Genomic DNA, 24,115 nt, shown 5'->3' with positions numbered 1-24,115 from the left:
AGAATCTTTAAGATATCAGGAAGTGGACCATCTGTGATTTTGTATTAGCCAAGTAACACTAGCTGCTGTAATAGCTGACCAACCAAAATGTCTGGCTTAACTCAGTGAGGATCTATTTTCTCACTCATGTCTCAGTACAATGCATGCTGTGAGGCAGCTCTGCTATAACCACGCATTTGGGGACCCAAGCTTCCTCCATGCAGCAGACCAACAATTTGCTTCAACATTGACCTCGCTTCATCCAATGAGTAGAGAGAGGGATAAAAGAGAAGTAAAAGGCCTTCTCCTTTGTTCACTTTCAATTTATTGTCACATGGTGCAATTTCTGTATCTAAGTGGATTTGTGTATGAAAAAAGGCATACTTTTCTTAACTGCTTATCAGGGATTATATTCTACTGCCAAAACCTAATCATAAGGCCTCACCTACATGTAAACACTTTGGGAAATGTAGTTTAGCCCCAGGTCCTGTAAGAGATGGGTTTGGTGAGCATCTAGCTGAGCTCTGTTGTATATACAGAGGGATTCCTGACCCATAATTGAGAAGCATCAGGCCTAACTTTGGAAATCTTCTCTTTGGAACTCACTCTCTTTTTCGCTTGCTGTGGTAAAGGAATTTGCACACCACTAATTTAGCTGTTCCCTAAACAAGCCATGATCTTCCATGTCTCTATACCTTCACATGTGATTTGCATAGGATGTCTGTCCATTCTTTTTAAAACTCTTTCCCTTTACCTCCTTTCTCTTCTTCCATATCTAGCAATTCCTCCCCATCCTTAAGACCCGAGACGATGTTCTTCTTCTATGAACTTCTCTCTGATGGCACACAGGCACGGATCTTTTCTTAATGTTCACTGAACTTTATCCTTGTACTTTGTACCTACCTCTGTTACTGAATGTGTGAGCCTGTATTATAATTATTTAAGGAACCAGTATGTTTTCAAAGGATTGGGTGGTTAATATTCACAAATAGTGACCATTAATTATAGACTTAGTTTCTCAAAGGTAACACTTGAATCTTACCTTAGTATCTCCCATGCCTGCCTAGCACAGCCTGGCTCAGTTACTCAATATCAGAGGAGAAAATGAATACTGTCTCTCTTCCTGCCAGTTGCCAGTCCCCCTCCCCCCTTTTCATATGGTTGTAAAAACATAGAACATAAAATTTGCCATCTTCACCATTTTTAAGCATACATTACCGTAGTGTTTACTATATGCATCTTATCTCTAGAACTTCTTCATCTTGCAAAACTGAAACTCTACTCCTTGAACAACTCTCTATTTCCTCCTACCCCCAGCCCTTGGAAACCACTTACCATTCTTTCTGTTTCTAAGAGTTTGACTACCTGATGTGAGTAGAATAATGCAGTATTTGTCTTTTTGTGACTGACCTGTTTCACTTTAGCATAATGCCTTCAAGATTCATTCATGTTGTAACATATGACAGGATTTCCTTTTTTCAGTCCAAATATTTCTTTTTTTTTTAAAGGTCCAAATATTCATTGTAGGTACATACCACATTTTCTTTATCCATTCATCCATTCTGGTGTCTTTGTTTTTGACCTATGGTTACTTGAGGGGACTGACAAGAAAATATATTTTCTGTTGACCCAAGAGAAAAGGTGATCCTATACTCTTAAATATTTCAGGATGGCTTATATTGTAGAGACTAAAAGAGAAATTATACTTAGAGCGAGGAAAATTAGATTTTAAAAAAAATCAGTGACTACAGAAAGAATGCCTCTTGCTGTACGCTATGAGCATGAGAAACTGTATTATACTGCTTCCAACTGAGCAACTAGGGCCCATCATAAAAAGCTGTTCACATTCCAAAGGCCTCTTACCCTAGTCTTTTCACTGCCCTAGTCAGTACCTCAATACTTCTTCAGTACCTCATATCCTCAAAATAGCTCTTTTGAGAAAAGAAATTTTAAAGTAGGCCAAAAATAAATAAGGAAAGGGATAAAAAACTCAACACAGAGCACTTGTGAGAATTTTCATGTTTATGGAGAAGGTGAGTCCCACAATAACCTCTGGCCCTTCTTCTCGGTATTAGTGAATTCCAGTGTTCATTTGCATTAAGTTAGTTTGGCCCTTTAGCGACATTCATAACCTTTACTTCAGTGTGTTATCATGAAAGAATCTAAAGTATCCTTGCATTAAGCATGATCGTTATTTTTTCAGTTGGTCTAAGGATCTATTAATTAAATATGTAGCTTTAACGTGTACTGAAAACCTCCAAGTAAGCTAGCATTCATCTTGTAAACAAGTTAAACACCCCACACATAACTTCTTTTTAAAACCATCGCAGTAAGAACCCCAGCACTTAAAAAAAAAAAAAAAAAGAAAAGAAAGGAAAAAAGAAAAAAACCTAACCCTGCAGTTTTGGTAAAATATGCCAAATATAGCCTGAAATAGTAAATAATCCCTCAAAAGCGATGTTAGCAAATTAATTGGTGTGTGAACAAAGACCCCTTTCTACACTAGCATGAATGTTGCCTTTATTTTTTTTTTTCTCACAAGTATGATTTTAGAAAACAGCTGTAGTGCATGTTGACAAATGACAAAGCGGCAGACGTGGTAAAACATTTTCCGTCAAGGCCAAGGGGGGTGGGGGGGAATGGGGCTGCCGGAGCGGCCAACGGGCTTGAACGCCTAGCTTCCCTAACCTCTTCCCCCAGGCTTTAGGGAGCGGGGGCCTCAGCGCCCCACCCCCTTCCCCCGGCTCCGGTTACAGCCTCTCGAGTTGAGCAAACTTGCTGCAGGCGGATCGGCGATCAGGAGATCTCCGGCTTGGGCGCTGCATTTATTAATTTATATTGCGCGGGGCCCTGCGCGGGCTGCTCCTTTGTACCCGGCGCCGCCGCCTGGGCCGGGGAGGGGGGAGCGCGCCCGACCCCCGAGGCCAGCACGTGCTGCGCCCGCCCGCCAGGCCCGCCGAGGGGGCGGAGGCCCCGGCTTCTCTCCGGAGCCGCTCTCCGCCAGGAGGAGGGGCGGCGGCGGCGGCGGCGGGAGGCGACAGCTGCCCGGCCCAGGGAGCGCGGCGGGAGCGGCGGCCGCGGCGCCCGGCCACGGGGCGGCGGGAGGCGGGAGGCGGGAGCGGCGGGCCGCGCGGGATGGCCCCGGGCCCTTCCTGACTGGCTGGCCGCGCGCACACGGCCCGGCCCGCACGTCCCCGCCCGCGGGGGCCCGCTCTGCGTCGGCCGCGCCGCGGTGGAGGCGCGCGAGGGGGACGCGGCCGGGGATGAGCTGACTGCGGGGAAACAGCCGCCGCCGGGCCCCGAGAGGCCGCCGGAGCCGCTCGCCTCCGAGTCGCCGCCCTGCCCTTGCATCCGAGATCATGTACGTACGCGCCGCGGTCCTGCCATTGTCTGCGCCCCGGCGCGCGCCGTGCGCCCCGGCCCGAGGGGCTCCCGCTGCTCCCCGCCGCGCGCCTGCTGCCCCCCGCCCCGGCCCGAGGGGCTCCCGCTGCTCCCCGCCGCGCGCCTGCTGCCCCCCGCCCCGGCCCGAGGGGCTCCCGCTGCTCCCCGCCGCGCGCCTGCTGCCCCCCGCTCGAGGGGCCCCCGCTGCTTCCCGCCACGCTCCTGCTGCCCCCCACCCCGGCCCGAGGGGCCCCCGCTGCTCCCCGCCGCGCGCCTGCTGCCCACCCCCCCCCCCCCCCACGCCCGGCGGGTCCCGCTCGGACCGCGCTCCTGCTCCCCACCCCGCCCGCCTGCCCCGCTCGGACTGCGCCTGCTGCCCTCGCCCCCTCTCTGCCGTGCAGGTCCATCCACATCGTGGCGCTGGGGAACGAGGGGGACGCGTTTCACCAGGACATCCGGCCGTCGGGGCTCATCCGCACTTACCTGGGGAGAAGCCCGCTGGTCTCGGGGGATGAGAGCAGCTTGTTGCTGAGCGCGACCAGCACGGTGGCGCGGCCGGTGTTCACCGAGTATCAGGCCAGCGCGTTCGGGAATGTCAAGCTGGTGGTCCACGACTGTCCCGTCTGGGTAAGCGGCGGCAGCTGCTCCGTGCCCAGACGGCGGGGCTCTGCTTCCCGCCCCCCCCCCCCCACCTCCTCCTCCTCTCTCCTCTCCTCTTTCATGGATGTGGACCGGCTGGGTCACCTGGGTAGAGTTTTTAGACATTTGGGGGCAAATCTTTGTCTTCCTTTGTTTCCCCAGGCAGGGGGCAGCCCTGGGGGAGAACAGTCGTGGAAGGTGAAAAAAGCCCCAGTGGCAACATGGAGCACTTACTCGTATGCTTCGCCGCCGTAGGCTGTCCCTTGGTAGCTGGCAGTTGACTGTGACAACCCCCAGGGACAGGGTCACTAAGCTTCACCAGCAGAGAGCAATGTTTTTTCATGCCTACCCCGTGGGTGCTGGTGTAATATTAGTGTTCTAAAAATAAAGTCCTCTGAAAGCTTAACTCAAGCAAAAATAAATTTCACTGGGACAGTTCAGGACTAGGACCCCTGGAAAGGAGAGGAAGACACAGGAGCTGAGAATGGATTTTAAACCACTCCTTTATAAAGCTATCCCCCTTTGGACATTTTAATTAGCGTTTTTAATTTTAATAATGCGGATACTCCTGAGATATTAGCTTATTTGTTTTCAGTGACTCATAAATCAGAAATAAGAACGCTGGTTGGAATTTTCAGAAAGCTTTAAAATTTGCAATAATTAAAAGAAGTATAAAATTCTAGTCTGATTCTTAAGTGCTTCATAAAAGGAGAAAATATATTCTGAAGTTGATAAAATTCTACTCTGATTCTTGAGTGCTTCATAAAAGGAGAAAGGACTCTTTGACACAAATATTTTCAGTAGGCAGTATAATAATACACAGTAACTATTTAAATGTTTTCACTAAATCTTATTTGAAAATTTCTGATTCTTTACTGCTTTTGGAGTTATAACTAAAGCTGAAGATTGTATTTTTTTTGAAGGTTGTATTTTATAACAGAAGAAAGCTTAGTGTCTGAAAAAGAGTGTAAATTATCTTTATGTGAGATTTTACATTTTTTTAAAAAGACTTTGTTATTTATTCATGAGAGAAACACAGAGAGAGGCAGAGACACAGGCAGAGGGAGAAGCAGGCTTCATGCAGGGAGCCTGATGTGGGACTTGATCCCAGGTCTCCAGGATCAGGCCCTGGGCCGAAAGCAGGCGCTAAACTGCTGAGCCACCCAAGGATCCCCAAGATTTTACATTTAAACAGCAATTTTAAAAAGCTGAATTATGTGCTATAGGGAACTAATACACGTTTCTAAAGGAATGTGTGGAATGTAAGTAGAAAAATTACTTATGCAAATTACAGGAAGAAAAGATCTCTACCTCAAATGATCAGTTAAAGGATATTTCTGTTAATGAGCTGAAATAAATGAAAAACAGGTTTGTTTGTTTTCAATAAGTGGGATGGCATTAAACTCCCTTTTATGACAGTGATGATGCCAATCTTAAGAAGCATCGGTAAAGAACTTACTGGCTGGATTCCATGCGAGCAAATGAAATACCTCTTTTATTTTGGCCATTTCATTGTGAAAAATCATACAGTCTAAAAACTTACTGGGTTTACATGCAGTTGAACAAATGATGTGAATGAGTGAATAGAGTAAATAAGTAAATTGGAACAAATGAGTGAATAAAGTAAATAAATGTAGAGAAAATAAACTGAATTAGGATGTTAGGATTACCTTTCCTGTTTTTTTTCTTTGAGCTGTTAACTCTTTCCTGTTTATGTTGTTAATTTAGCAAAAAACAGTACTTGTAATCCCATGTATTGTAGTAAATGAAATCTTCCAAATGTATTAAAATAAGCCTCTGTAGTCTAGATTTTTGCCTTATACTCAGCGTTGTTTTTTATCTTGCTTATCAACTTTTATGTGTTTAGACTCTGGTCCTGTTTAAGGCATTAAGTTTTGGTACATGTTTTTGGGTTATAAAGATCTTCAAGCATTAGGGAACATACTTATAGAGCTTCTCTTTGTAAGGTGCTTCTCTTTTCTTAGTGGTAAGTAAAAGTCCATCAGAGATATTCAAGTTGACTGTATTTATCAGCTGATACTTGATGTGTACTGAAACAGTATATTCAGTATAGCAAAACAGCACAGGTTTGGATATTTCAGATCCCTACATTGCTACTTAGTGGCTTTCCTTGGTGAGTCAACTATCTTCACCTAGCCCTATTTTTCCTATGTATAAGATGAAAAGACTCCCTGCCTCCTAGAGCAATGCTGAAGAGTAGATGAGATAAATGAGATAGTATATGTAAAGTCTTTAGGCTAGAAACCGACATGTAGTAGGTATTCAGTAGTGGTAGCTCCTATAAAAACAACAATGTGTTTATTACAATGTTAGTATAGTCATGTATCGCTTATACTAAGCAAAAATAAAGTTTCCTGCACATCATTCAACATTTACACAAATACAATCTACCGAGCCAGCAGTGTTATTACTTAGTAGGTGCTGTATCTGCAGCCCCACAGTGAAGTAGAATAAAATTTCGTTTTGCTGTAAAAAAATTAGATTATTTTTTTAAAATGATGAGTTCCATTCTCCCAATGTGGCTCCAAGCTTCGCGTTGCATAACCTCCTAGAGGAAATCCTGGAACTGATTTACAAGGGGTGGGAGAATTTGATTTCCTTCGCATTTCTAGAAACCAGGGGAACATTTTCTCTTTGACATAGTTTGGTTAAAGATGTGGTGTTGTTTCCCTGGGATTGGAATGAGATAGCTTGTGCTTCTCTTTTCTAGTTTCTTCTGTAGATCCGTAACCTCACTCTGGATTCTTGCCGTATATATTTGGCACATTTAACATAGATGTACTTTGGATTCGTTTTATGTAGTTCATTATTTAGTATGTCTCTCTCAAACCTACCCTCCTCTTTCTGTGCAGTTATTTTATTTCTAGATCTTTTCCTGTTTACCAGAAATATTCCACAAAAAGCAGTGAGGTCATTTTCTTGGGCAGGGTTTGAAACTGATTTGTGTTAAAAATAAAATTATTTATAATCTTTATATCCTTGTGTGATAATGATCCCAAAACACATTTTCTCATGACATTTTCCTCTGAATGTCTCCTTTTTTCCCAGTATACCTCTCCAGTAACTCTGGAATTTTAAACTATTTGGAATGGAAAGAGCAGTTACTTTTGATTTGTTCTCTCAGAGTTAAATGTTGGTCCTACTCCTGTTTCGTTTTTGTTGTTTTTTATTCCATTCATCTGACTGTGTTTCTCTTTCTTTGTTATACTTGTTACCCTGTTATGCCTGTATACTTTGAACTTGGATACTATAACAGATACAGTTGGAACTGAATGGGTTTGTGGTTTGGGATTTGGAATTAGCGTAGAGCTCTGCTGGGAAGCTTTCACATTTTCTTGATCCGTGTCCCACTTCACTTCTCCCCTCTCTTGGTTCAAGTTTGAGACTTTGTCTTTGGTGTTTATATTCCCATAATTTGCCTGGTTTTCTTTTTTGGTCCTTTTAAATCTTCCCTTTTAAATGCTCCTGTTTTCAATAAGGTGTTTGTATCTAAAAATTCTGCAGTTGTTTTTACTCTGAATGTACTTGTAGGAAGTGGGTGGGTTGGGGTGGCTATAGGGATTTGGGAGAGGCTTTGCTGGAGACCGTGGAGGTACTGGTGAGAAGCAGCTCTCTTCGCAAAAGGGCATTACTGTGCAACATTTCTCCTGAATCTTCTGTCATAGGGTAAAAGCTCTGTCACATGGATCTTGATTGACTGATTCTAGTATTATTACCCTGTTTTGGTCTCATATTTCATAGCTCAAACTTTCATAGCCCAACAGTTTTTGGACATTTTAGCCACATCCAACTGTTTTCTTAATCTAGCCTTATTATATCCTGGAAGTACACACCAAAGGCCACATGAAAGGACAAATCTGATTAATAGTTAACTAGAATATGAGAAGAAAGCTTCTAATGCATATTAAGCAGTGGCATTAAGATATTTATTTTTCTTATGCTCCTATTCACATAAAATCTTTGAAAAAAATACTTCTAAAACATCAAAGCTTTTAAGGAGTAGGCTTCATAAAAATTAGTTTTGGCCCAAATTCTAAATGTAAATATTATTAACTGTAGCCCACAAGTAAAAATTTCAAAACTGGTAGGATTATCCTGAATTTTTAACTTACATAAGGTAAATACATGAATTGAAAATCTGTTCCTTCCCGTGTTGACACCTTATAATACATAGTAGCTTTTTATGAAACATATGTCCCTGTATATACACATATACTATACATATACAGTACTGTCAAAGGATGGATAAAGTTGAAAAGCATATATAAATTTTGAAAATATATGTAAAATATATGGAACTCCACAGAATTCACTATGTATTGCAGTTTAAAACACCAAACAATCCTTCAGTGTCTAATTGGGTCACAGAAAATCCTTTGAAGCTTCCTTACTCATACTGATGCTCTGGCATTGAAAGCTGTAGTGTTAATTTTCAAAATTATTAGGTGATAAAAATATGGCATAATTTTAAAACAAAGTGCTTATTTTTTAAGTACAAATATTGAAAGAGGCTGCTTATTTCATCAGACTCTCAGTAATTGTCTAGCTCTGTTTTACAGTACAACTACACTGTTGTCTAGGCTAAATGAATACATGAGAATAGAAGAGTTGGACGGCTTCAAACATTTTTAATTCTATACAGTTACTTATTTAAAAATAAGTTCTTTTTATGAATTCAAAAAATTAAACTATAGCAAAAATTTTTGTATGTTCCATTTTATTTCATGATTGATTTGAAGACAAGTAGACTAAAGAATGCTCTTTGCATTTTTGTTTAGGACATTTTTGACAGTGATTGGTATACCTCTAGAAACCTCATTGGGAGCGCCGACATCATTGTGATCAAATACAACGTAAATGACAAGTTCTCATTCCATGAAGTAAAGGATAATTATATTCCAGTGATAAAAAGGGCATTAAATTCAGTTCCAGTAATCATTGCTGCTGTTGGTACCAGACAAAATGGTAAGTATTTTTTTTTTTTTATGATAAGAGTGTAGGTGCCATGTTAACTTTAAATAGTGCTAAGTTCATTAATGGTTAATATGGGGGGCGGTTTGTGTGTGGAAAAAATGACTGTGTTCAAATGCCAGCTGTTATCTCTTCATCACTAGATATGATAGTGAGACATCAAAGGAAAGTGTCACAAACTACTGCTGTGATTCTGATGGTTACAAATTTGTCTTCTAAATTGCTCTTCTACAGTAGTGAAGGAAGTTGGTAACTATATTCTTCTGATACAGGAGAGGTCTTGGGCTGGCGCTGAGCTCTGCAAGTCTTTTTCTGACATTGTGAAGGTCTGTCCAGTGGGAAGGATGGCCCAATTCTGCATGAGGAGTTGGGCTTATGAGTAGGATTTTTACGTAGCTAGGAATGAGAGCCCAGAAGAGGCTGATGGCACTGCCTGAGAGAGAGGATCATTTACATCATGGCTGATGGATTCATTTGGTTCAGTCAGTTCCAAAAGTTACAGTTAGATGTCCTAGAGATGGGATCCCTGGGTGGTGCAGTGGTTTAGCACCTGCCTTTGGCCCAGGGTGCGATCCTGGAGACCCGGGATCGAATCCCACGTCGGGCTCCCGGTGCATGGAGCCTGCTTCTCCCTCTGCCTATGTCTCTGCCTCTCTCTCTCTCTGTGTGTGACTATCATAAGTAAATAAAAATTAAAAAAAAAATAGATGTCCTAGAGCCAACTCAGAGTTCGCTTTGATTTGGTGGTAGTTTGATAGTTCTTTTTAGTGGTATTTCCTCAGTAAAGCTGTCTATAAAATTTGATTCATTTTTTTCCCTTTCATTAGGGTACATACAGCAAAGTAAAGGACACAAAGTTCACTAGGTACCATGAGGGCAGCTTAACGTATTTTTACATGTATATGCATCCATGCATCCATCTCACAGGTCAAGATATAGAACATTTGCCTCACTGTGGAAGGCTGTCTCATGCCTCTTCTCAGTTAACAGCCCCCCTCCCCAGAGATGACTGCTGTTGTGACTTCTAACAGTATAGATTAGTTTTGCTTATTCTAGAACTTCATACACATGGAGTTATACCATACATAGTATCTTGTGTCTAATTTCATAATACTGACATCTGTCCATGTTGCACTTATCTACAATTTGTTATTTTGCTGTGTATTTTTCAGTTGTGTGAATGTACTGTAATATATTTATTCATTCTTCTTTTCATGATGCTCAAGTTGTTTCCTAGGAGTAGGATTTGGGGTCATAGTAATAGGGTAGGTATATGTCTAGCATTAGAAGACACAAATGAAGCAGGCTTGACCGTTCCTTAACCCCACATCCCCTCTACTTCCCTGTTTCTTTTTATTGCTGGCCTCTATTCTTGAAAGAGTCATCCACACTTCCTGAGTCCACTTCCTGACTTCCCATTTATTCTTCAGTCCACTACAGTCTGACTTTGACTTTCATAATTACATTGGGTTTGTTCTTACTCAGGGTTACCAGTTAAATGCTTATTGCCAAATTTGATTTCCATTTAATTTATACTTTAATTTATATTTTAATAACAATTTACCCTTTGAGGTTATTCAAACACATCTGTCCTTCCAGTTAAAAAAGCTACTCTTTCTTTTTTGTTTAATTCTATGTCTTCTTACTGGTCAACACCCCCCTGTACCCCACTCCCATGTATTGAACCAACACATCCTTAGTTGTTACCAGGGCTCCATCCTTTGGCTTCACCTCTTCTTGCTGTTTACTCTGACCTTGAATCTGTTAATCTGTTGCTCTACCTTCTCCTGTATACACACTGATGAATACCCAGTTTGTTTCTCTGGCTCTAGTTTCTCTTCCTACCAATATCATCACAGAATCTTCCTGTTTTCTGCTGAATTCCCTGTCTTGCGGAGTGATGCCAAGCCTATCCATTCACCCAAACTAGGTTCATCCAACCGAACTTTCTTCCCATTCCCCATATCCAGTGGACTAAGAAGCTCTTTTGGTTTCACATTTCAGATAAACCCCAAATTCATTGCTTTCTCTGTACCTTCATTGGATTTCAGATCCTAGTCCTTTAATTATCTGTCATAGTGGCCTTCTTTTGGCCTAAAGGGGCAGTTCCTGATCTTGTAGGACCTGCAACTACACACACACACACACACACACACACACACACTTAGAATGAGAAAAGGAAGCATGACAAGTTGCAAATCTAAAGAGCTGTCAAATACTACAAACATCTAAAAAATATTTCTATTATTTAACAGCTTGACATTTTTTAAATTTTTCTTATATTTGCTGCATAGTCTTCGATTACTTCTTCATATGATAACCACTTTTGATTTTTTATATATAGAGAAGAAAATTATACTTAGTTTTTCTTCTAGTGTATTTCTTCATTATTCACATCTTTTTGGTGCTGGGCACTGTAGTTTGTGTTGTGTTCCTCTTTCGGCTTGGCATCTTTTTATTTTAAGAAGATTTTATTCATTTATTTGACAGAGAGAGAGAGAGAGAGAGAGCACGCGCGCATAGGCAGGGGGAGTGGCAGGCAGAGAGAGAGAAGCAGGCGTCCTGTGGAGCAGGAGCCTGACTTGGAGCTCCATCCCCCAGGACTCTGGGATCATGACTTGAGCTGAAGGCAGACACTTAATCCACTGAGCCACCCAGGTGCCCCCAGCTTGGCATCGCTGTCTCAAACACCAAGTGAGTCTACACAGTGGGTAGGAGAAGCATTGCTGTCCTGTGTATCAGGACAGTTGTCAAACATTTAACTGTACAAGGAAGTGAGTGCAAACCACAGATAATATCTCACTAAACCTAAATTTAAATTCCCATTCGTAGGATCCCCAAAATGCCTGTCATCACTCCCAAGCTGCCTGACATAAAAGTGAGTTGGAGTGGAAAGAGACAATGGCCTTAAGTATAGTTAGAACCTCTTATTTTGCAAATTTTACAAAACTATATAACTATGTGAAAGAATATTGCTCAGGTTTCTCCCACAGCTTTGGAAAGGACCCATGAGACAGGGGCCCTGACACTTAGGCTTCATCAGCTTTATGGTAAATTGACCCTCTCACCTATTCCTGCTTTGCCGCTTTCTGAAATAAATCCTCTCACAATAATCATCCTAGAGTATAAATCAGATCATGGTAGTCAACACTTTAAATTATTTAGAAACTTTCTTCTTTTTCCCTTTTATTTGCTAAATTTCAAACCCAAGAAAATTGACCAGAATAGAACAGTGAACCCTAGGGATCTCTCTCATTCTCTCTCTCTCTCTCTCTCACACACACACACTTTCTCTCTCTCTCTCTCTCTCTCTCTCTCTCTCTTTTTTTTTTTTCCATTTGGGAGTAAATTCTAAAATTAATGGGATTTCTTATGTCCTAATTACTTAAGCATGTATTGTCTAAGAGCCATTTTCCTTCAACCATAATGCAATTACCATTTAAGAAATGTGACATACTATTATCTATTATACTATTATATTTTTTTTTTAAGATTTTATTTATTTATTCATGAGAGACACAAAGAGAGGCAGAGACATAGGCAGAGGGAGAAGCAGGCTCCCTGTGGGGAGCCCACTGGGGGACTCAATCCCAGGACCCAGGGATCACAACCTGAGCTGGGATTACAACCTGAGCTGAAGGCAGACCTCAACCACTATTACACTATTTTTTTAAAAGATTTTATTTATTTATTCATAAAGACACAGAGACAGAGAAAGAGAGGCAGAGACACAGGCAGAGGGAGAAGCAGACTCCATGCAGGGAGCCTGATGTGGGACTTGATCCCGGGTCTCCAGGATCACACCCCAGGCTGCAGGCAGCGCTAAACCACTGTGCCACCCGGGCTGCCCACTATTATACTATTATACTATTATACTATTATACTATTATACTATTATTTTAAGTATAATCCACATTCACATTTTCCCAATTGTTCCAAAGCTGTTTTTTCCTAAATCCAGGATGAAATTAGGGACTATATATTGCATTTAATTGTTATGTCTCTCTAGTCTCTTTTAATCCACAACAGTTCCCCAGCTTCTTTTTGGTCTTTTGTAATATTGACATTTTTAAAGAATTTAAGCCCATTATTTTGCATAATCCTTTAGTTGTGATAACTGTAGTTGCAAAATAGTGATTTTCTATCATTCCACCTACACTTATTAGTTTTTATTCTTCTGTAAATAGAGCTTTCCCTTCTCTCTGCTCCCACATCTTTCTTTTAGAATCATGATTCATGGATTTGTTTTTTTTTTTTTTTAAGATTTATTTATTTATTCATGATAGAGAGAGAGAGAGAGGCAGAGACACAGGAGGAGGGAGAAGCAGGTTCCATGCCGGGAGCCCGACGCGGGACTCAATCCCAGGACTCCAGGATCGCGCCCTGGGTCAAAGGCAGGCGCTAAACCGCTGAGCCACCCAGGGATCCCCCATGGATTTGTTTTTTATATTCAATATTTTATAATCTGTTCTCATTATTCTTTTTATTGCTCATATTATACCAAATTTGCATGGAGGGAGTCTTTCCAAGCTAGTTCCAATTAATTTTTGAGTGCTTCCTTATTTTCTGGCATAAGATGTTCCAGGCTCACCTTATATTGCTTGCCCCACCCTGGAATCAGTCAGGGAGCCCTGGTTCCATTTAGTGAACAATGATGTTTAGAAACCAAGATCTGGGCTTTCGGGGTGCTCATAAGTTTAAATGTCATTGCTTCAAGGCCCTTTCACTGGATAATCATAAATATATATATATATATATATACACACACACACACATATATATATGTATATATTAATACATATTTTTTAATCATGAGTTCCCATTTTTTTTTTCCAATTCAGTATTTGCATCTCATTTCAATAATTTTCTCTTGTGAAGTCTTACCTAAAATACAAGATCCTTCATTATCTAGCTCCTGATTCCTTCTGGAACCTTGTAGGCATGATCTTTTGTATCTTATGTACAGACATACTGAACTACTTGAACTTAATGTGTTTCATTAGATCTGAGAAAGTCTCAACTTCATGATTTCTTCAGATATACCTTCCCTCCCATTTTCTCTATTCTGTCCTTTTTGGATGCTTATTAGACTGATATTGAAACTTCTAGATCTCTCCTCTGTTTCTCCTATCTTTTATATTTCCCAACCTTTATTTCTCGGTGTTTTATTATAGGAGAATTCTTTGGTCTTTTTTCCCCAGCTCGCAAATTACTTCTGCTATGTCTATCCTGCTCTTTTGCATTATTACATTTTGAAAAATTTCCACATCTTTTCATATCCAAGATCTCTAATTGGTTGTTTTTCACAATTTCTTCTTCCTGTTTTAAGAATGTAAATACTTTAAAAAGAAAACCTGTCTCAATTAATTATACTTAAGATTCTGTTTTGAATATTTTATTAAGTTTTGTCTTGAGGAGGGCATTCTAAGTCTTTTCATTTGATGAAATTTTATTACATAGTATGGATACTTCCTAAATGTTGGATAATTCTTAATTTGCCTAGTTTCGCAGTATAGCTCCTCTGTTGGATTAACGACTTTTTCCTCCTCTGCCCAACTGCTCTTTGAGGTCGGGGTGGGAGTTAGAGCTTATATCAGATCTTCAGGCCTACCTGCTTCCATTGGGGTCTCCAACTGATGTCCGTTGAGTTGTCCATGGGCCTCCATGTTGCTCCCTCGTCTTTGAGCATTGAGTGTTCTTGATGTTGCCCAGTGTGTGACTTCCTACCTGTCCTTTGAGCTTCAGCTTTCCCTCTTTGGTCTTTTGCTGCCTTCGGCCTTTTATACACTCCTAGTTTCTCTCCTCTTAATTTTTGAGTATGTATGTGTGTATCTCCCTTCCTCCATCCCCCACCCCTCCCTTTCTTCCTTTCTTCCATTTCTCTCTCACTTCTCCTTCCCTCTCCTTCCCTGTTAATTAATCATTTCTGTGATTTGGCAGGTAGAGGAGTTGCAGTGTGGGCTTTGCTTGCCATTTTGAAACTGGAAGCTAATGTGTTGTTTTTTTCTTATACCCAGACTTCTGCATATGTTGTACCCTCTGGTGGGAGTGCCCTTCTGCACAACTCCTGTTATATCTGCATGACAAATTCATACTTATCCAATAAATCAGTGCCTCTTTGTGAAGACTTCCATAATGCCCAGGCAGAGTTAATTTCTTCTCTTCTGTTCCCATAGTGATTTTGCATACCTTATTTTAGTATTTATTATATTCATTATATTATGATTTGTAGTCATGCCTGTGTTGGCTCAGTTGACTATGAGTTTTCATCTGTGTTTATTTCTTGTTTGATATATGGTAGGTACTCAGTAAACATTTGTTCAATTAGTGGATGACTGGTTTTAAACAAGGTGAAATTAATTTCACATGTAGATGTGATTGCAAAGTAATTACCAAGGTAAATCTGATATTCCACCTGAGGACTCTTATTGCTTCCTTCCCCCAGTCCCTTGCAATACACGAAGCTGTGCTGGGTATTCTCCTGGTAATTCCTCTCTTGAGTTCTTGAGAATTAGTTCAGCAAACACAGTCAGTCTCATCATTTTCCTTTGTTACACGTGTTTTGACAAGCTTGACTTGTATGTCGTCTTCATCACATTTGGCTTTGAGCAAATTTTTGGCTTTTACTAAATATTGAACGTCTTTAAAAGAGAATTTTTTTTTCTGAACATGCCTAGGGGTATCCATAGCCTTAAGCTCCCCAAAATGAGCGTCCCATCTTCTTTTCTTTTTGAAGTCCTGATGGAGTTGAGTAGATTGCTAGGCTAGAATTCTTAAAAGGATTTCTAAAACTTTCTTGCAGTTGACAACATTGTAAGAATCACCCTGCAGATCCTGAAAGCCACTGCTTTCAAAGAGATGCCATTCATTTTAATTTCAGATTTATAGTCTGTTTGCTTTAAAAAAAATAGGTATTTGTGATAATACTTTAAGAGATGTCACATAAGAGAAGGAAAAATGACTACAATGTTAACTAGAAGTGTAACACTGATGCCTAAAGTCCCTGTGACCCTGAGGTAGGCTCACAGGAGTGATCTCCTGTAGAAGGCAGCACAATTTAAATTGTTTTGGCTCCTCTGATGGTTCCTGATGAAATGTATTATGTAGGTTTATTTATTCTATAAATGTTTTGTTGGTTTTCATGCTGTCCCCGCCACATGATCACAAGATTTTTTTTTTTTTTCCTTTTGGGCTCCTGTGAACAAAAAGCAATGTCTTCTGTGCCACAGAAGAGATGTGCAGACTAGATGTGAAGAGGAATTTTCTAGGACTGTGTGTCAGTAGGGGTCATTGGCTGTACACAATGGAAAACCCTGCTCAGCTGAGTTAAACCTGAAATTAGTTGGATTTTCTTTCAAATCCAGAGTTTTTGTTAAAAATTATTTTGTATTATGTTCACTTAATTTTTCACTTGAAACACTTTGCTTTATTTTTGTTTAGAATACAGTCTAATAAGATGGACTGCCTACTCACCCCATTCCATCAACATAAGGAGAGCTTTGTAGATATAAGAAGGCCTCTGTCTTCAGAAAATCAAAGGCACTGTTTATGAATCTTTGTAAAGAATGTGAAATACCAATGTGTTATTTTTCAAGATAGGCTAAATTCTGTATAAAAACTTTATGTGCTCCGAACCCAAAATGATCTTGGAAAAAGTAAAAGCAAAAACTTAGAATTCATGGCTTAATTTTGAGAACCCATGCTTAACTTTGAAATCACTGTGTCTTTACTCAGACTAAATTTTTATCTTACCTTTTGATATCATTTTGCTTATCAGATAGAGCAAGTAACAGTTTTATCATTGTTTTTCCATCTCTGACACACAAAGAAACTTGGACAAGTCACTTATCTTCCCTGAGCCCCAGTTTCCTTCTCTGCAAAAGGAGGATGTAAATTTCTGAGCTCTAAAGTGCTTTCAATGAAGCTGAGATTATTGACATAGTTACATACATAGCACACACATGCACTAAATATCCTTTGTGTACATACACATGCTCCATCTATATGTACTTCATGGGTAAGGAATTTGCTGTGGGAAGTTGCCCAAATGTCCTTTTAAAAAAATTTTTTTTTAGATTTTATTTATTTTAGAGTGTGCGCAGGCATCCAGTGGAAAGAACAGAGAGAGAGGGAGAGGGAGGAGGAAAGAATCCCAAGCAGACTCCATGCTGAGTGAGGAGCCCCATATGAGGCCTGATCTCATGACCCAGAGATCATGACCTGAGGCAAAATCAAGAGTCAGGCGCTCATCCGACTGAGCCACACAGGTGCCCCCCAGATGCCTTTTGAGGGCCACTGTGCTTGCTCTGTTACCAGACTTGGCTGCTGCTGGCGCATGACTGAGTACCTTCCCCAGCATTACCTTGTGCTGATAGAAGCTGCTTGCTTACTCAAGATTCTTCTGCCCTTTCTCTGGTAGCCCTCATCTAATCACTGATTATCTTGATTGATTTAGGGACACAAAGGTCCAGCTGCCTTTCCCCAAATGGAGAACCATTCCAAAGGGCCATCTAAGCCCCAGCTCCCCTCCCCAGTAGGATCCACTGAGATCTTTGTTGTAGCTGTAATGCAGTTCGAATTTTTTCTCTGCCCAGTCCCACTTCCCTCACCCCTGAGAACATTTGTTCCCAGGATCATCCCCCCAATAAACCTCTTGCACACCAGTCTCCATCTCAGAGTCTGCTTCCCAGGGAAATGAATCTATAATAACATGCATTTCTAGGAATGGATTTATCCTCCTCTGACTTGGCTGCCATTTAAACAATGATATACATGATATGTCATGAAACAAAACAAAGCTTGCTGATGAATTCAGAGTTGAACATACATTTTTAGCTTTTTTAAAGAGTGTCCTAAATATGTTGATCTACCACCTGCCCAGCCATACATCTGTATGTGGTACAACCATGATGTTTAGGATAGTTCACATTTTGAATAAATACTTTTTATTCCTTTAGTGTATGGTTTTTTTTAACCTTGAAGAGAAAGATAAAGTGATTGAATTTGATTTCTGCAGTCAAATACTTTAGGGTCTAATAATTGAAATGTCTGGATTAAGAAGAATGTACTTTAAATGAAACCTACAAAATTTTGCAGTCTTGAGGATTCAGATCTAATCAACTCAGTGAATGTATTTCAAGTTTATCACAAAAAAAAAAAAAAAAAAAAGGAAAGAAAGGAAAAGAAAAAAAAGAGCTAACCGGCTGTTTTCCATGGTTTCTGTGGGCAACTGAAATTGTTAATTTGTATTGATACTCAGCATGTCAGGGTTGTATAAAAGGAAACATGTTCTCCATTCCTAGCTGATTGGTTTAATTGCTATAAAAGCCTTGATAATACATATTCACTTATTTTTAAGTTCTTCTGTTTTCTAAAATACTGTTTATTCTTCTTGCACTTAAAGCTTGTTTACTTTAGGGATGTTTCTATTAACACTGATGCTTTTTATTCAGAGTCTAGTGGATAGTGGAGTACCAAATGCCCCTGAACTATGGTTCTGTTATGAGCTGTTGATTTGTTGAAGGTTCAGGTTGCCTGTGCATATTTCTTTTCATGTTTAATTTCAAAGCTCTTTGTTCCTCATATTTACTTTCTCAGAAGAATTACCTTGTACATGCCCGCTGTGTACCTCAGACAGAGGGAGCTGTGTCAGTACAAGTGAAGGGATCCAACTTGCTAAAGAACTAGGAGCAACCTATCTTGAGCTACACAGCCTTGATGACTTCTACATAGGAAAGTATTTTGGAGGAGTGGTAAGTGATAATCCCTGTTACATAAATTAAAGTCATTTGTCAGGTTGGCTGTGAAGCTATTTTCTAGAACCTCAGTTAGAACTTTAGTTTTAAAAGCATGATTGGTTTTAGCTTTGAGAAATAAAATGAGAGTAGAAGTGAGATTTTGTCAGAGTAAAATTATTTTATTTTTCCCTGCAAATGAAGCATTTTCTGTTGTCTAATAGGATTTTTTGAATTTTCTACTTGGTGACAATGTTGTTTCTTGGTGTACATATCAAAAGCATATTTACTTACACAAACCTGTGATTCAGTTTTATTCATAATCTTCATACGTTCAGTGAGCCTCGCTACCTGAACCATTGGGCCTGTGAAGATCTCCTTCATGTCTGTCTACTATTTGAAAAGAATGATTTTTCTTTCTCTGTGTGCTTTGGAAAGATTTTGTATATTCCTAAAGGATTCAGCTCAAAAATATCCATAGAAACTACTTATACAAACAGCTTGTTGGGGCGCCTAAATGGCACAGTTGGTTTAAGTGTCCGACTCTTGATTTCTGCTCAGGTCATGATCTCAGGGTTGTGAGATGGAGCCCTCATGTCAGGCTCTGAGCCCAGTGGGGAGTCTGCTTCTCTCCCTTCCCTCTGCCTCTTTCCCTGCTTGCGTTTACAAGCCATGTCTCTCTCTCTCAAATAAATAAATAAATATTTAAAAACATAGCTGGTTGTTGGATATTTGAGAAACTGGGATTTGCTCTCTCTATAGCTACAGCATTTACTGGGTCCTGTAGACATTTTGGAGGCCTGTCTTAGCACACAGCACCTTCCCTACAATATCAGGACTTCATGGTGCTTGGAGAATACTGTGGAGTGGTATCACGTAACTATTAACTGACTTTGGAACTATCTTTTCAATCCTCTAAGAAGTGACTCCACTCAACAGAAATGGTAAATATGAAGAGGTCTAAACCAAAGTAAACCCCCCATTGGGCAGGAACACTTCGGACTTTTCCATTAGTTCCCTGGCTCTTCATCAAGTACTCTTTCCAGTATACCAGAATATTCATTATGTAGATTCATGTCAAACTGTTGAGGTCTCCATAAATGACTGTAGAAATTTAAGTTACCAGGCTCCAAATAAGAACCAAAGATAAAATAAGAACCAAATATAAATGGTTCTGATTTCTGTCATGTATAAGTGGCTATTATTTAGCCCACTAATGTAAAGAAATATTAATAATACAGCATTAAGATAGACTCACAATATTGATATTACAATGACTATGAGAAACTTTCATCTTATTTATTTACAGTGACAAGTAAAAAGTAGAAAGGTTAGAAAGGTAGAGAGGACTGACATCTAATTTTCCTATCAAAGATGTTATAGGGATCCCTGGGTGGCGCAGCGGTTTGGCGCCTGCCTTTGGCCCAGGGCGTGATCCTGGAGACCCGGGATCGAATCCCACATCGGGCTCCCGGTGCCTGGAGCCTGCTTCTCCCTCTGCCTATGTCTCTGCCTCTCTCTCTCTCTGTGTGACTATCATAAATAAATAAGATATTATATTGTAGTGGATTAAAAACAATCTGAATTTAGTCTAAGAATCTTGCATTTCCCAGAAATACCTAGGGAACTGGGGGGAAATGACAGTTCGGTTTCATTGTGGAGAGGAGAGGGGGCTGGTTCTCTTGGAGTATGTAGGTTTCCTTGTTCCCGGCTCCACTTCCTGAACCTGACATCCCAGGGTCACTCTTCCCACCTGCCAACTCCCACTTGCCTCTGCTTGCTTCTGCTTCCTCCTCCTTGTTTCTCTTTGCTCCTAATGCCTGGTGTTGCAGTTAGGGTTGGAGGCATGATAAGAACTGAAGATGTGGTCAGGGTTGGAAGAAAGACATGGCAGTTTCTTTTATCCTTAAGACTTGGTGAGAATGTAGAAATAAGATTAGAATGATCCCTTTTGAGATTGTTGAATAGTAAAATACAGCTTAGATCTTGACTGTAAGAAATGGTGGTATTTGCAGGAGTATAGATGGAGGCGATAATGTCAAAGTTAAAGGAGCATTTAAAATCTTGTATTTAAGAATCAAGGATGAAGACCTGGGCAAGAGGAGTGTGTGCCCTTTATCTTTCGAGAGCCCCATCTGGCACTCCCTCCAGTTGCACCACCATGTCACAAGTTGATGGAGCCAAGGGGTATGCCCTCCTGGAGCTAGTAGCCCTTCTAGGCCTGCACCATTGGGTTAGGGTAGCCATTACCCACAGATAGCTATAGCTATTTATATTTAAATTAACTGAAGAAAATTTAGTTCCTCAGAGACACTACTCACATTCAGGTGCTTAATAGCTACATGTGCCTTGTGGCTACCGTATTCAATAGCACAGATATTACAGAACATTTCCATTAATGCAGAAAAGAAAGTTCTGTTGTTACAGTGCTACAACCATGTTCCAAATGCAGGACCCCAAAGTTCTCTGACCAGCGGTCTGTTTCTCAGGCCTGCGCAGGCCTTTTTCCTGGGTTGATCCTCCCGCAGGTGGACTGCATTACTAGTGTGTGTGTCCCCAAGTCTGAAAGGTGGCCATAGGATGATGGCGTAGGAGGTTTTGGATATGCAGGCCTGGATGTCTGCTCGTATGCAAAAAGCTCCTTGAGGCTTGGGATGGAGCAGGGGTGAGACGAGAAGGGGAGGTCTTGGGATCTGGAATTAAGGCCAGCTCTCCCTGTCCTACCTGAAGTTCTGAGAAGTCTGAGAATTTAAATCCAAACCTGGCCTTCTAGGCTTTTATGATGTTATATCTGTCAAAGTAAGAGGATATAACGTCTTTTACAGATTAGTTTGTTTTCTTGATTTACAGAGTTTAAATATTAGTGTATGTGGTACATGGACCTCTATTTGTACCTTTGCCCCAAGCCTTACAGCACAAGGCATATAGGCCTTGTGCTGTGCAAGTGAGTGTGGTTAGGATTTTATTTTTAAGATTTTATTTTTTAGTAATCTCTACACCTAATAAATGGATCTCGGATTGAAAATCTCAAGATCAAGAGTTGCATGCTCTGCTGATGTAGCCAGCCAGGCACCCCAGGATTTTTAATTTCTAACATAAAGGATGTATTTCAGTGTAATTTATTCAAGAAAAAATAGAGCATATGTAAACATCCCTAGTTGATCTGAGCATCTGTGACATAGAGCCAGATCTGTCCAGCCTTGAATTTCTCTAGTATTGACTGCTGCGGTTGCCCACGAGATGGTTATTGACAGTCACACAGTTGTACTGCTGGACTTTCTTGATTATTCAAGAGAATAAACAGTTCCTTCTTGAATAGATAGTTTATTTATGCTTGGACAAGCACAGTCTGTTCAACTTGATACATTTTTTAAAAAAGAAAAACAAATTGTTTAAGTGTTTGGTAAAGCGTACATGTAGATGGTACTGGAATTAAAAACATTTGGCAAATCTGATTTGGGGTACAAATAATTACGTTAGATACATAATTTTGTTGAAGATTTAGTTTTAACTTAATTAAAATTTGATTCCTGTTTTAGTTGGAGTATTTTATGATTCAAGCCTTAAATCAGAAGACAAGTGAAAAAATGAAGAAAAGAAAAATGAGCAACTCATTTCATGGAATTAGACCACCTCAGCTTGAACAACCAGGTGCATTTACTAACCAATGTCTAGACATTCAGTTGATATTTATTATAGATCACTTCACAAGTGTTAGAGCAGTTGTTCCCAAATTTGGAATCTGCTTTTAAAATACGTTTCCAGGTGATTCTGAAGTAGCTGGTACTTTGGACCCATTTTGGACTGTCTTAAACTTGAGTCTACAAGCTTCTTTTAAAAATAGTGTATGTGGTGAAGAGCTATTTTAGATTAAAGTCTAAGAGAAATGATAAGCAAATGCAGTGCATGAACCTTGATTGGATACTGGTTCAATAAAAACATCTCAAAGACTTTTCTCAGGACAGTTGGGTAAAATTTTAATATGGACTGGAAATTAGGTGACATGAGGGAATTGTTAATTTTTGGATGTATGGTAATGGTTCTATCATTAATGGAAGAATGTCCTTATTTTTTGGAAATGAGTATTAAAGTATTTATAGCTGAAATATCTTTATGATTACAACTCTACTTTTACATGATTCAGGAATATGAGTCTGTGTGTAAGTGTGTATCTACCTAGAGATATGGCAAACATGACAAAATGTTAATTACAGAATCCAAGTGAAGGATATATGTGTGCTTATTGTATCATTCGTTGAACTTTTTCAAATGTTTGAAAATGTTCATAACCCAAGGTTAGAGGAAAATAAAAATAAATATACACAATTTTTATCAAAATTAATTTTCATCAAAAAATTTTTAATAATTCTCATAGAGATAGAGTAATAGTACTCATGCAGACCAATTTGCTGTGGATATTGTTTTAAAGTGTAGGTACTTGATAAGTACTTGTTAAATAAATCAACATAAATTAAAAATCAAAAAAACATAAATTAGTATGGGAAATTTTTGGTTGTTTTTTTTTTTTAAAGCAGATCTATAGATCCTAAGTAATACACAGATGGCTTTGAATTTTCCGGTGTGCAAAGTGAGAGGGGAGACTTGGCTGGTTACATAGCAAACCTACTGCTTTAAATACTTTTTGGATAAGAAGATGGGTGGGGAATAGCCAAATAAACAATGGAGGCAGATAATTTCTTGGTTCTTATTATTGAAGAAGAGAAAACACAACAGTTGATCTGAGAAAGCAAAGCAATTCATGCCATTTAGCACTAGAAGAAATTTCTCACGTGGGTCTCCACTTGGGGCACTGGGTCACCTAGTGAACAGGGCTTTCAGAAGTGTCTGGTCAGCAAATGCAGTCTCAGTTCTCACAAGTGGTTCTTCGTGCCCTTCTGTTAGGTATCCCACTGAACATCGTTCTGGTGCTTACTTGTTCTAAGAATGGACCCGGGGCTCCCGGGCGTGTGGCTTTCAGGTTGTTCTTAGCCATCCAGGGTCTGGGAGGTACCTGAGGCAGCAGAGGGAAGCAAGAGTGGGGTGTAGGTTAGGAAAAGCCTAACCACCAAAATACCGTGTTATTATCGATTTTAGAGACCGAAGGTTTGCTTTAGAGTAAAGAATTTTTCTTCCTAGAGAAGTTTGAATTTTACTGGTTTAGTAGATACATATCTTTGCAGCAACCCTTTACCGATAACCCTTTCCTCGGCTCAGCTTAGGATAAAAGCTAGACAGCAGATATTTTATAGTTAGGGTCTGTGATGAGGGCCTAGGGTGCAATCCTCTCTGGGGATGTTCTCAATTGCCTGAAGGCTAATCTCTCTTTGTTAGTGATCAAACTAGGAAATGGAAGGTTACATACTTTTTTTTTTTTTGGAAATTAGGGAGTC

The 24,115-nt window shown here is 40.2% G+C and overlaps 1 protein-coding gene and 1 long non-coding RNA gene across 4 annotated transcripts in view; one reads left to right on the top strand and one right to left on the bottom strand.

Annotated features, from left to right (window-relative positions):
• Positions 1 to 3,181: 3,181 nt before the first annotated feature.
• The window catches only part of RHOBTB3 (Rho related BTB domain containing 3), a 54,531-nt gene continuing 33,597 nt past the window's right edge, over positions 3,182 to 24,115 (top strand). The window contains exons 1-5 of one of the 2 annotated variants that reach the window (XM_077864249.1): positions 3,182 to 3,340; positions 3,762 to 3,987; positions 8,799 to 8,985; positions 18,589 to 18,743; positions 22,265 to 22,376. In XM_077864249.1, coding sequence (XP_077720375.1) covers positions 3,339 to 3,340; positions 3,762 to 3,987; positions 8,799 to 8,985; positions 18,589 to 18,743; positions 22,265 to 22,376 — 682 coding nt within the window. In that variant the 5' untranslated portion in view covers positions 3,182 to 3,338. The remainder of the gene's footprint in view (positions 3,341 to 3,761; positions 3,988 to 8,798; positions 8,986 to 18,588; positions 18,744 to 22,264; positions 22,377 to 24,115) is intronic. The other variant, XM_077864242.1, reaches the window with a different exon arrangement.
• The window catches only part of LOC144293230 (uncharacterized), a 41,858-nt gene continuing 41,159 nt past the window's right edge, over positions 23,417 to 24,115 (bottom strand). For both annotated transcript variants that reach the window (XR_013360645.1, XR_013360644.1), the window contains one exon: positions 23,417 to 23,736. This is a non-coding gene — a long non-coding RNA (uncharacterized LOC144293230). The remainder of the gene's footprint in view (positions 23,737 to 24,115) is intronic.

Source organism: Canis aureus, chromosome 2, assembly GCF_053574225.1.
Source record: "Canis aureus isolate CA01 chromosome 2, VMU_Caureus_v.1.0, whole genome shotgun sequence".
Lineage (NCBI taxonomy): Eukaryota > Metazoa > Chordata > Mammalia > Carnivora > Canidae > Canis > Canis aureus.
The sequence above is the reverse complement of the archived record's forward strand: the minus strand, read 5'-3'. Positions and strand labels throughout refer to the sequence as shown.